At 40.6% G+C, this 13,052-nt stretch overlaps 1 protein-coding gene across 1 annotated transcript in view; it reads right to left on the bottom strand.

Annotated features, from left to right (window-relative positions):
- Positions 1-915: 915 nt before the first annotated feature.
- Positions 916-13,052, bottom strand: part of jarid2b (jumonji, AT rich interactive domain 2b) — a 112,881-nt gene continuing 100,744 nt past the window's right edge. The window contains exons 8-19 of the mRNA XM_048201142.1: positions 10,386-11,634; positions 8,973-9,484; positions 7,023-7,115; positions 6,580-6,698; positions 6,405-6,475; positions 6,169-6,283; positions 5,185-5,290; positions 4,882-5,064; positions 4,662-4,792; positions 4,169-4,352; positions 2,033-2,140; positions 916-1,719 (exon numbers count right to left, since the gene is read on the bottom strand). Of these exons, the coding sequence (XP_048057099.1) occupies positions 1,528-1,719; positions 2,033-2,140; positions 4,169-4,352; positions 4,662-4,792; positions 4,882-5,064; positions 5,185-5,290; positions 6,169-6,283; positions 6,405-6,475; positions 6,580-6,698; positions 7,023-7,115; positions 8,973-9,484; positions 10,386-11,634 (3,063 nt within the window). The 3' untranslated portion in view covers positions 916-1,527. The remainder of the gene's footprint in view (positions 1,720-2,032; positions 2,141-4,168; positions 4,353-4,661; positions 4,793-4,881; positions 5,065-5,184; positions 5,291-6,168; positions 6,284-6,404; positions 6,476-6,579; positions 6,699-7,022; positions 7,116-8,972; positions 9,485-10,385; positions 11,635-13,052) is intronic.

The following is a 13,052-nucleotide window of genomic DNA, read 5'->3' as shown; positions in this document are numbered from 1 at the left end:
TATTTTCCCTTTTCTTTAAAAAAGTAAACCTAAAAAACAAAACTAGGGGGAAATCGCGACTCCTTATCTTAGTCCTCAGTGATGTAAGCAGCACTTAAAATTTATACACATTACCAGAGCAACCCTGTATGCATCAAACTCCCACAGCTGAAGAAACTGAAATGTAAGGCTTTTCTTCATCTGACATCATCCATCTATCTATCCTTTCCTTCTGTCACTCCAACAAAGGCTCAAGTATTAAAGACATTTACAGGATTTATGTACAAAAGGTGATTTTCTTAAGTTTCTTTAAATCACTGATACTTCTGCAAAAACGAAAAAACAACAAAAAGAAACAATAATAATAACAATAAAAAAACTTGGACTTGTATTTCACATTTTACACCCTCTGAATAGTGGCTCTAACTTGAGATAGCACATCAGAACAAAAAGATCAAATAAAAAGGCAAAAACACAAAATATAATAATTACAATAATATAATATAATAATTAATGTTAACTGGTACAGATGAATCAATAAGTCTGGAAGAATGGAATGTTGACACGATTGCACATCTAGAAGCGGAAAAAGCCTCTGGGCTCTTCCGTCCTGTGGGATAAGAAGTCTGACAGCACTTCTTTATTACCTTTTTGTATTGATATACAGTAAAAAAAAAATAATAATAATAATAAAAAAAAAAAACAGCACCAAAAATAAAGATCTCCCCGCTAAACATCAGGCACAATTTTCGCTCGTAAGCGTCAGCGTGGGAGGAACCCCTCTCACTACCGGGATGGGACCCACGCATTCATTCCCTAACACCCACTTCCTCAAGTACAGCCCGACCTGCTGCCATGGAAACCAGTGTTCCCCGAATCCACAGAGGAAAGTGTGAAATGAAAAGCAGATGAAAAAAAACCCAACCCCCCCCCCCCAAAAAAAAACAGTACTTCCTCTTTAAAAAAAAAAAAAGAAAGAAAAAAAAGAGACAAATTTCAAGTGTTTACCATCTTTAGAGCTGCGTCTTCCGCAGTGGAGCTGCATGGGGAGTAAATGATTTCAAATCAAAACAAAGGTGATGTCATAAAACTAAACAAAATGGTAAAAAAAAAAAAAAAAAAAAAATCAACAAAACAAAACAAAACAAAACAAAAAACAAAAACGTTCTTGGGCAGCTCCATCAAGCACCAACATTCAAAGGAAAGTGGCCAGGAAAAAAAATGAGGAGAGAAGCACCCATTTGTCCCAAGGTTCACAGTTCAGGAGGAGCGTGTGTGCAGTCAATGGGGCCGAAGACGAGGGGGAAGAGGGTCCAGGCAGAAAAGATGACATCATACTCACACCTGTCAGTGACTCACACCTGGGACCATGTCTCTTAATGCTATCAAACATCTGGTGAATAAAAACTAGTGCGCTAGTGCAAAAAAAGGCAGCCTGTTTTCAACACAGGAAACTCTGCCCTGCTATGTGGGTGATGAAAGACACAAACAAAATGAAGGGAGGGAGAGGAAATCGATTGGTTGACGTAGGCAACCGGGCGGCGTTTCTCACGAGACGGCAGCGGCGGCACTTTTGGACAGGTGGGTTGGCAGGTGGGTCAGGGACAGCTCCACGGTGGCTCTCTTGCGGGGGCCGCGCTTGGCTGGCGGTTTGTTGGGGCTGGAGCCGTTACAGCCGTCTGCCGCGCTTCTCACCAGGGCTTTACCGCACACCTGATTCACCAAACTGTTGATCTGCTCCTGAGGGACCACACAGAGACAAAGACAAAGAGAGACTGTGGTGAAAAAGGGCTGCGGTCACACTGCAAGCCTTAGTGCTCAATTCTGATTTTATTTTGTTTGCTTGGCTGTTCACATTATTTTTTTTAATGTGGGCAATAACAGATTCGAGTGTGAACTGATCACAGTCCCAAACTGACTCGCATGTGCAAAAGAACAATAACCAGCAATGGCTACAGTACAGTTAGGAGGGTTGCTGAACCCTTGAGAGTCCTCTAAGCAAAAGCAACACAACAGTGCCCCCTGCAGGTATGCTTCTGGTCATGCGTCTTACCTCATCGTAGCGGTACATCATCTTGAGGCCGCGGCAGCTTTTGTTTCTCTCCACATAGTGCAGCGCACACTCCAGACAGAAAACCACATTTTCATTCTCCTGCACCACCTGCAGAATTAATAACAACCATTAGCTCAATTCAATTCACAACTCATTTTAAACACTCAGTAATTCATGTGTTAGTGATGACTGAAAGTGAATTATAAGCACTGGAAATAAAACAGCTATGACTGAACTCTAGATCTGTTAAGTTCTGTTAAGATGACAACACGGTAACAATGAAAAATTGTACACAAAAATATACAAAGCACACTGACAAATCTACTACTATGACAATTAAAAAAGTGTTTTACAGTATACTAAGACAAAATGACATTATAGAACACAATGGTTAATATAGCATATGCTGTAGGCTGTATTGTGGACTGTAGTATATAGTGTTGTATTGTATAGATCAGGGGTTCTTAAAGGGTTAGTTCACCCAAAAATGAAAATAATGTAATTTATTACTCACCCTCATGCTGTTCCACACCCATATGACCGGAACACAAATTAAGATATTTTTGTTGAAATCCGATGGCTCCTGCATAGACAGCAATGACATTTCCTCTCTCAAGATCCATTAATGTACTAAAAACATATTTAAATCAGTTCATGCGAGTACAGTGGTTCAATATTACTATTATAAAGCGACGAGAATATTTTTGGTGCGGCAAAACACTGAGTTTCAAAACACTGCTTTATGAAGCTTTGAAGCGTTATGAATCTTTTGTGTCGAATCAGTGATTCGGATCGCGTGTCAAACCACCAAACTGCTGAAATTACGTGACTTTGGTGCTCCGAACCGCTGATTCGACACAAAAGATTCATAACGCTCCGAAGCTTCCTGAAGCAGTGTTTTGAAATCAGCCATCACTAAATAAGTGGTTATTTTGTTTTTTTGGCGCACCAAAAATATTCTCTTCGCTTTATAATATTAAGCTAGAACCACTGTACTCACATGAACTGTTTTAAATATATTTTTAGTACATTTATGGATCTTGAGAGAGGAAATGTCATTGCTGGCTATGGAGGCCTCACTGAGCCATCGGATTTCAACAAAAATATCTTAATTTGTGTTCCGAAGATGAATGAAGGTCTTACAGATATGGAACAGTATGAGGATGAGTAATAAATGACATTATTTTCATTTTTAGGTGAACTAACCCTTTAACCCTTTTGACTACAAGGCCCCCCATTGTGAAAGACAGCATTCAAAGGGCCCTCAAAATATTTCTGCTATTAATGACAAAACTGCTCATTTTAATTTGAGCAATTCCTACTCAATAAAATATTTTACAGATTGAATAACTGTCTAACTGAACAGATCTATATTCATTATAAAAATGTCCATGACTTTTGAAGATTTTTTATTTTGCACGACTTTTCCTGGTTTAGAAATAACACTTTGTCTGATGAAGGCCTTGAACGGCCGAAACAAAATCTTTTAATCAATAAAGTTGGAGCTTTTTAAGAGTGAGTGCTACACCTTTTTCCAGTTTAGAAATAACACTTAAAATTCCCTCATTCTGCATAACCAGGTTTTCCAAGACCTTGAGAACCCCTGGTTCATAAATAAAAATGACAGCTGTTGAGGGAACAATTTAAAATAAGAAATACAATGCAATCTTTATACTGCATTTTAGATGTTTTACCTTATTTTAAAGTTTGTTTTGTCTTAATTTTGATTATTTTAAAATTAAATTTTGTAAAATTTTAAAATGACCCCTGGTTGAGAACGACTGGTATAGACTGTACAGAGTACTATAGTATTATTATTATTGTAGTATAGACTGTAATGACTGCTAAAGTGCACTATAATTGTTACACCATGACACAATAAGCATACTAATGAATCTAAATAGTATATGAGAAATGAATTAGTGCATCCCAAATCACAATATGTTGAGTGTCAAATGTGCCCACATGATATACTATGACAGAAATGTTTTTGGTGTTTGTGATGGTTTTAAGTCAAAGCTGAAGTACATACTTTTAGAGCACAAAATAAACATTCAAATTAAGTTTAATAGAGTTTGTAGAGTATATAAACTACACTGGGCTCTACAGAACAGTTTAATCTTAACTGAATCTCACCATAGACAAGTAGCAGAGGTGCTGGCACATTTGGCAGCGCCTCTCGGATGACTCCAGCGCCAGCCACTTGCGTGGTTTCTTCCTGGTGTCAGCAGGCGATTGGTTGTTGTCATGAGTGCAGTAGCGTGCGGATGAAAGCAGCCCTGCTTCATACAGCTCCTGCCTTTGCTTCATCTCTATGTTCCTGTAGGACATCAGCAAACTTTCTTGACAACTGCTTTGCCATTGGTTATAATGTTAAAAAAAAAAGGGCCATATTATACCCTTTTAAAAGTTTTGATTTTGTTTTTGGAGTCTACTAGAATATGTTTTTATGCTTACTTTCATATTTTAGACCTTTGCAGACCTTTTTCATGCTCAAACAGCAAAATTCCACAATAAATAAGTAGTTGAAAATATATAAAAAGCATGATAGGTCATCTTTAAAACATTTTATTTCAGAAAAATGATGACTTCAACCGTTTCCACGTCAGGATGGGTTTGCAGTGCTCACCTGAGATCTTTGAGAAGAGAAGAGATTGTACTGAGCACAAGTCTGTTTTCTCGTTTGGCCTCGGCTGTGGCGATCTGGTAGAGTAGCTTCTCCATAGAGAAGGGTTTTGCTATGCGCCTGCATTTCAGGTCCTGTGGGAGAAGTGCAAACATCATCTAAACATCTCGTAAACGTCTATATGTCGTCCTGCAGGTGGAGGTGGAAAATGTGAAAGTCTCACCTTAGCAGCCTCATAGCCCAGGTTCATCCACTGTGGTGTGGCAAAGTGCACAGTTTCAGACACACTGTAGCCGCAGCACACCCTGGACACGAACGCACCGGGGAAGACCACCACAAACTGCCCGCTCTGCTGGACCGTACGGTGGACCTTTATCCCCTCACGACAAAGCACCTCTGGAGAAATCTGGAGAAATCCACACATGTTTAAGTTCTTTGTACAAGAGCATTGCATTCAATAAGCATTGTCAGCAGACTCAAAATTTCACAAAAAGGTAATGCTATTTTTATTCAAAATATAACTTACCATAACATTCTTCTCCAGCATTTCCAGTCCCGGCGTGCCGTTGGCCTGAAGCAGTGTGTGCACCACTTTATCAAGCTTTGTCTTTTCCTCAGCAGGAATAGAATACCTGTAATGGGACAGGCAAAACTTCTCTGTCAGCATCATTGTTTGGATGACACAAGGCAACAGCCCCGTCTGCCGCTCCTAAACCAGCTTTGTTGCCATGAAAACAGGCCTTGGCTTTATCACAATGAGTCATGCACATAAAAAAAACAACAACAAGAAAAACAAAAACACAGCTGACACTAGTCTAGTAATAGACAGTGTTTTTAATAGTACAGCGCCCTCTAGAGGTAAAACATTACAATACAGCTCAGTAAGGAAAGACATTAGTAGAACATTACACTTTTACACTGACATCACTGTTATTAGTGTCAACTAAAACTTAAATGGTTAAAAAATCATTTTCAGTAATTGAAATAAAGCTGAAAAATACAAATATTAGATGAAAAACTTTAAAAAAAAAATTACTAAAACTAAAAACAGAAATAAAAATACATTAAATCTGCATAAAAAATATTAAAACAAAAGCCATCTAGGAAAAAACAAAAACTAATACATATATATATATACATATATATATATACATATATATATATATATATATATATATATATATATATATATATATATATATATATATATATATATATATATATATATATATATATATATATATATATATTTATTATATAATGTAAATTATTAATAATTAATTAATGTAAATAATTGCAAATTATTCTATATTCTACATTATTTTAATAGTATTTTATTTGTATTTTTATTTATTTTTTTTAATTAAAGACTTCACTTATTTTTATTTAGACATCAATTTGCTGCCGATGCGTACATCATCTAACAGCCCAATGCCATTATATGGGGCAAATGTTCAAATCAATTATTTTAATGTCAATGTAGCCACAGTATCTGGAAACAAATACTTACCAAATGCAATCAGCACCAGTGTGTAAGTAATCAACGTACGGAAGGCGGTTTTGGTCTTGTGACCAGCATGAGGTAGAAAAGACCATGCCGATGTTCAGCCAGGGAATAGTCACCCCTGTGAGAGAGAACAAGAGAAAGAGAGACAGAGAGGGGAGTGATGACTTGTTCAACAAAGGAACATAAAATGATGTGGAGAGAAGTATACTTCCTGCTACAGACAACAATAGTGGACTCACCAGGCACAGCACCAAGATGGCGCAAAATGGATCCAGAGTTATTGGGAAGGACAGTGAGGTTCCATCCATGCCTACAGCAAAAGAAAGAGAGAATATGGTAGCATCATTTTTATTAACAGTAACACATCTTCCCATCATGGCTTGAATTCATCTCTTAAATGAAAGCAGCACTTACTTGGAGAAGGGTTCGGACTTGCCCACAGGGAAGCCGCTTCCATGTGTGTTTGTGTCCACTTTCCCATAATGCACTGCTATATGGCAGTCCCTCTGCTCCACTATCCGCCAGTAATCTTGCTATATAAAGAAAAGCAGGACAGATGGAGATGAAGAGAAATGGCAGGATGAAGGGAACCAGGAAATATGACAGAAAACAAGGATACAACTGTCATGGGACATGCTTATAAAATATGCAACATGGAAAGTACTAAGATATGCTAAGACAATTTGTCATAGAACAGCTATTATTAGCCTATATAATAATAACGCCCTCTGAAATACTTGATTTTTCAGTGTGGATACTAGTCACTAGGGCGATCAGAAACAACATTTTACACCAATAATAAAAATTACATACTAAAAGTCTGATGAATGGTTAAAATACAGGAAGTATGTGTGTACCTCAACTTCAGCAGCCCCAGGCTCTTTGTTGAAGCACATCATCATAGTATTTCTTGCTATTCTGTAAAAGGTGGTCAAAGATACCGATCTCCCCTGGAAAAAAAAATAAAAAAATCAATACACAGTAAGAAAAATTGCACAATAATCTGTGACATAAGCTGTCCATTTGGTAACAGCTCCAGGCAGCTCTCAAAAACAAGCTTACGGTTCAATTATGTGTCAAATTGCCATTAAATTCTGTATATTGGTACCATAAATGTGGGTTCTTCTAAAACCTGCTCTTTATAGGTTGGTCCAGCTAACACACACATATGCTTTTTGACATACTTTAAAGATAGTACTTCATTTCCTTCCTATACATCGGTGTCAAGTTAAGAGCTGCAGTTTACTCATTCATTGTTCTATATAAGTTGCCTATTTCCTCTTCTAAAGCACTACATGCACAACTGGAGAAAAAAAAAAAACTCACTCTTCAACCGCATGACAGCACAGATAACTACAGACAAAGACAATTGCCAGGTACCACACTGGAGATGAACAAAGTGCTGTGTGTGTGTGTGAAGCTGAGCTGTGACCTATATTCAGGCACCATTCTGTAAAGAGGCCCACTCTCAAAGTACCGCCCAGCAGTGAGTGTTACCTCAGACAACAACACACAGACAGACAGACGGGGTGCTATAAGAGTCAGCGGGGTATTTTTATAGGGCTAGAGAGGCAGACGGAGTCACCTTACATAGACTATGGCTAAGAACTCAGCCTCACGTACACCAGGAGCTGAGGGCCTGGGAACAAGCCCTCTCACAAAACAGCCACTCTCACCGATACCCACCCACCCACAGTTATAAGTCTCTTTTTACTTTACCACAGGTCTTCTCACAAACACAAGAACCACACATGCTCTGCCCCATATTTGAGTGAGCTGCCTCACTTTTTACTTTAGCAAGCTACCTTCTGATGCAGCATGCTAATCAAAATGAAAACTTATGAGTGAATGAATTTAAACACAGCATGCTAACTAAAATGAAACCTCATGAGTAAATGAGTTTAAACACTCTTCATAAGCAGCAACTCAGAATCAATTTTGAAATTAATTCACTTTTTGGTGTGGTTCACATGAAGAGCGCTTTTGGCATGGCCTGTCAAAATGCAGTCAGATGCTAGCATGTTGCTAAGCTAATAACATGATACCCTAATGAACACAAAAAAATGCATAGCATGCACAAATGCTGGGTGAAATGGTTTTAAATTGGATGAAACTTTTCTATTGTACTGAGTAAAATTAGAAGTCTCTGCAGATAATTGTATAAAAAATACAAAAGAAAAAAGCGTGCATACACTGCTGAGACTAATTTGGCCAGAATAAGATATCTCTAAGCACTATAATTTTGCTTCTATTCAGGAACACGTCTACGATATCTAAAATATTGCCTAGGCAGGCAGCTCACTAAAGTTTGTAAAAGATCCATAGTGTTTTGTACCTTTAAATCTGTCTGAGGAACAAAACAGATGCTCATACTGGTAGCTTAACAAGTCAAAAGAGAATACATAGCTCTGAAATAAAGCTTAGATCTGCGATGCAGAGCACAGCACAGAGACACATCCATCAACCACTGTAGAGACAACCTCAGCAGCATTAAAACCTAAAACACATCACATATTAAGCCTTCCTCCTTTATTCCCCAGCGGTGTGGCACTGTGTTCAGTGTACAGACGAACATAGTCATCACGCTTGATATTCTGGCATGTTCTCTGGCAGCTCAGCGGTGAGGTCTCTCTGCTCTCTCTAAACACTTCATTACCTGAGGAAATGGCACATCTGCTAGTCTGACTGACTGAATAAAGTGAACGAAACAAGTTTGACACATAATACTGCCATTTCAGAATGGAAACACAATAACGTAAGCTTGCCCATGAGCTATTATCAGTAGGTGCGCCCATCACATCCTTTACCTTGTATATACATTTGTGCTGGTCACTGAGAACACCTTCCTCTTCTGCCTCCCCTTCTGTCTCATCACTGTCCACTTTTTCCCCTTTCTTTTCCTGAGCAAACAGTCTGCGGCGGCCGGCCTGCCGATGGGTGTCTGGCTCTTTGTGATTGCGGAAGCCATTGCGGTGGTTGAGGCCGGTGAGTCCATTCTTGGGTTCGAAACGGGGAAGAACCAGAGACCGCTGGCCGCTATCCGAGTGGCCCTCCAGGGGTCCCCGCTTGCGTTCCAAAACCTCCTTTTCTGCCAGCACCTCCTGCTCCAGTCGGCGGTGCTCCTCAGGAGAGAGCAGGTCATAAGAGAGCAGGTACTGGAGGTAGGCCTCCTGGAGCTTGGCCAGACGATCCTGTGCTGATTTGGGAATGCGAAGAAGGTCGGCCAGCCGGCTCCATTTTTTCAGGTCCATCACCTGCTGCATTCCCCCCATGTCGCAGACAAGCTCAGAAAAACGAGCCAGGTCTACTTCACAGCCACCTGAAGGGGCGACAGAGAGAGGGAAGAAATTATTGTTAATGTTTAATGCACAAACTGTATGTTAGAGAAATGTATATTAACAGTTAATGTATCGTTTCCAAACATAACTCAACTAAACCAATGCAACTATGACACACTGAACCATCTGCTGCCGAATGAGTATTGACAGCTCCAGAATTAAAATTCATTACATTTCACAACTCATTAATTCTCCAAATATGTTGGCGGAAAATGGTGCAGCATCTTTATTTGTCTTTTGAAACATAACGAAACATACCGACTGGAGAAAGTGAGCTAATGAACTGACGGAGAGTGAGCACCAACAAAGGTCAATGACCAAGAGTTTATAACTCTCGTAGGAATTATTGCAGCATACCAATGGCATTCTTACAGGCTCACTAAACATTTATTTCAACCGTATATTCTGACTGGATCCTCAAACATCACAGATAATTCTGAAGCAAAGCAATGGCTCAAAGCTGCTTTAAAACCTCATAAGCTTGTAATGGTGCAGGACAAATTCTGGAGAAATGGACAATTGGTTTAACATATGGTTTCCCAACCCCCGGCAGATAATAGACTTGACAACATAGTTTACAAACAAACTGTCTCTTACCCCTTTACTGACTTAAGGAAAACATTGACGGGCTGATATGCAATTATTAACTGAAGTTTTATATGATATATGTGGGTTACCCAAGACCATGGATGAGAAACGCTGGTCCTGGAGGGCCACTGCCCTGCAGATTTTAGTTTCAACCATATGAAGTAACACATGTACAACATTTTCAAGTTATCCTGATTAAATTGTTCAGGTATGTTTGATTAGGGTGGTATTTGAGAAAATATTGGCTTATACCAGCAAAAGCAGCTGTAATCAAAAGGTTTTAAAGGAACTCACCTATAAGAGGCGGCTCGTCCATTGAGATGCCCTGAGATTTGAGGTGCTTCTTAATGCAGGCCAGTTTCTGAACATTGGGGCCCCAGCGCCGACCCAGCTTGTGGATGCGCTGAACCTGTGTCACAAAACGCATCTCGTCGTTGAGTTTGCACTCTGGCCTCCAGTCAGGAGGTGGCAGCACTCTGCACAGTCCACACGACTCGGCCCGTTCCCGTACAGAGTCGAGGTACACCAAAGGGTCCTGGAACTCCCTGGAGCTGGGCTTGAAAATGGGCACTTCCCCCAGGGTCGCCCACCCTGCCTTGCTCCTTTCACGCTCCCTGTCTCTGTCCGGCCGTGGTGGAGGTGTGTGTGTGGGCTCTGCTGGTTTGAAGGACTTGTTGGCTGAGGTAGTGGATGTGGTCCGATTGAGGGCAGGGTTAGTTTGGGCCCTCTGCTGTGCTTGTCTGATGAACATCAGTTTGCCAGCAGAGGCACGCTTGGGCCGCTGACGTGCTGGCTCAGGGGTTGCGGGGTTCTGGGGCATGCCTGGGGAGGCTGGAGCAGCAGGGGGAGATGGAGGAGGGGCAGGACCCGTTTTCTGAGTAGGGGAGGCAGCCATTTCAGTGATACTATGTGCAATAGTGATGGTGTTGGGGGGCTTGAACTGATTCAGGGCCTTCTTGCTGCGAGTTTCCAGTGGGCTAGTCTGCAGTTTAGCTTTCTTAACCTCATTAACATGCAGTTTAGTTTTGGTCTCATCACTCTCAGTTCCAGCTCCAAGGATCGTAATGGCATCACTTCTGCGTTTAGAGTTCCGCAGTCCCTGCCGCACTTGTCGGCCATCTACCTCCTCTTCCCTGGCACTGTGGCGTCCATTAAGCCTGCCGTTAAGCCGGCCACCGTTAGTCATCTTATGCACCCCATTCGATAATAGCACCTGTTTGCGGGTTTTTGCATTGATACTTTGGGCTTTTCCTGAGTGAGATAGCTGAGGCCGGCCATGGCCGTTGCTGGTTGGATGATGAGAATGATGGTGGTGGTTGTTACTGTAAGCACGGAGGCCAGTAGAAACAGCATGCTTGCTGTGGTTGAGTTTGGCTTTCTTAACCAGTTCTCGTTTTGCTTTGGTGTAGGTGACGTGGCCCTTGGTCACGGTGGCTGTGTACTTCACAGTTTTGGACGGCAGACGGAAGTCTTTCTGCTTTTTGGCACCGGCCTTGTGCGCGCCGACTGATGATGCCCGTGTGAGTCCATTTACTTTTGAGACCTGAGGTGAACAGAGGAAGAAGACTGTTATCATCATGTTACCTAAAGTGGATCGATGCAACTTACTAGGGAACTGAGAATTCTCAAACCGTCCCCTCAATTCTGACTACACAGAATAAGCTCCTAATGTCTTTTTGCATACTAAGACAGGCATGTCTCTGCTCACACAATACAGACCACAACAGAGCTCCAAAAACCCAAAACCAGAGAAAACAGTGGGGGGGAAATAGAGGGAGGGGAAGTGTACTAGATAGAGGGAGGAAAAAAGAAAGGAATGTTTTATTTAGTGCCAACAGCTGCACAAAAAATCCTTAGAAGTAGTTTAATCATAAAATCCCATTCAAACACCAATTCATAGTTGGCTTTATACAGCACAGTACACTAAAGTTCTTCAAATTTGGCTTTAATGCCCAAATAAAAGGATCCGTGCTTTTAGCTGATCTGAGGCCCCCAATAAACTTCACAGCAGAGCAGATGCAGCTTGGGTTACGCCCGGCCTCTCATTGTTTAACAGCCACCATGGGAATTAGACTATGCCAGGCTACAAACATAGTCAGCCACGACTTCTCTCTTCACATTGTTTTCTTTGGCTCTATTTTTCCTGGCAAGGCAAAAAGGGTTTGATTTGCTATGTGTGTGTTCTCACAGAGGCATGAAAAGAAGATGCAGCCGGAGGGTTTTAGTGGGCTAAAACTCCAGGTGAAATAAACACGATGTGCTTCTTGACATTAGAGTAATCTCATTGGATGGGAAGGACGAGTCCTGACTTTTGGCTCGACAAGTTCTGGACAAGCCTTTAATCAAAACAGTGTTTTGAAAAGCATAGCACATGAATGATGCAGTCAGGTACACAAAGTTTCTTTGCACAATGTTTGTGATGAATAGTTTATGCATGGCAATCAATGTCAATAGCCCCATGCTGGGTCCAAAACCAACTTATCAACTGAAGAAAAAGTTCTCTTTAGCAGATGGCTTGTTATAAATAACATTTTGTTATCTCTTCTTTCAATTAAATTCAAACTACGTACTGCAGATGATTCAGTTCCTAGTAAATTTACTGACATTTAATTACATTTTTATATGCATTTATATGACAATTGGCTAATTTTGTACTGGAATGCCGCTTATGCCTTTATCTTACTGGTCAGTTATTCACTGAACAAAAGAAAACCAAGACCTACACAAAGAAAAAAAAGTTGCTTTTGTCACAATGTGAATTTTCACACCTGATCTGAAGGGGATTTTTGATTTTTGTTTTGAGGCCTGTTGTGATAAATTCACACTCTGTGAATAGGTCTTTAGATGTTGTGCCACACCCTCTTACAACCCTCCCACTATATTTCTCTCTTTAAAATCTCTGAACGCTCTTAATGAGAGGCTGTGTTGTGGGAACAGTGTCCAGACTGCGGTGATCTCTGG

Source organism: Megalobrama amblycephala, linkage group LG9, assembly GCF_018812025.1.
Source record: "Megalobrama amblycephala isolate DHTTF-2021 linkage group LG9, ASM1881202v1, whole genome shotgun sequence".
NCBI classification, from domain to species: domain Eukaryota; kingdom Metazoa; phylum Chordata; class Actinopteri; order Cypriniformes; family Xenocyprididae; genus Megalobrama; species Megalobrama amblycephala.
This window is presented reverse-complemented; position numbering and strand designations above follow the sequence as displayed.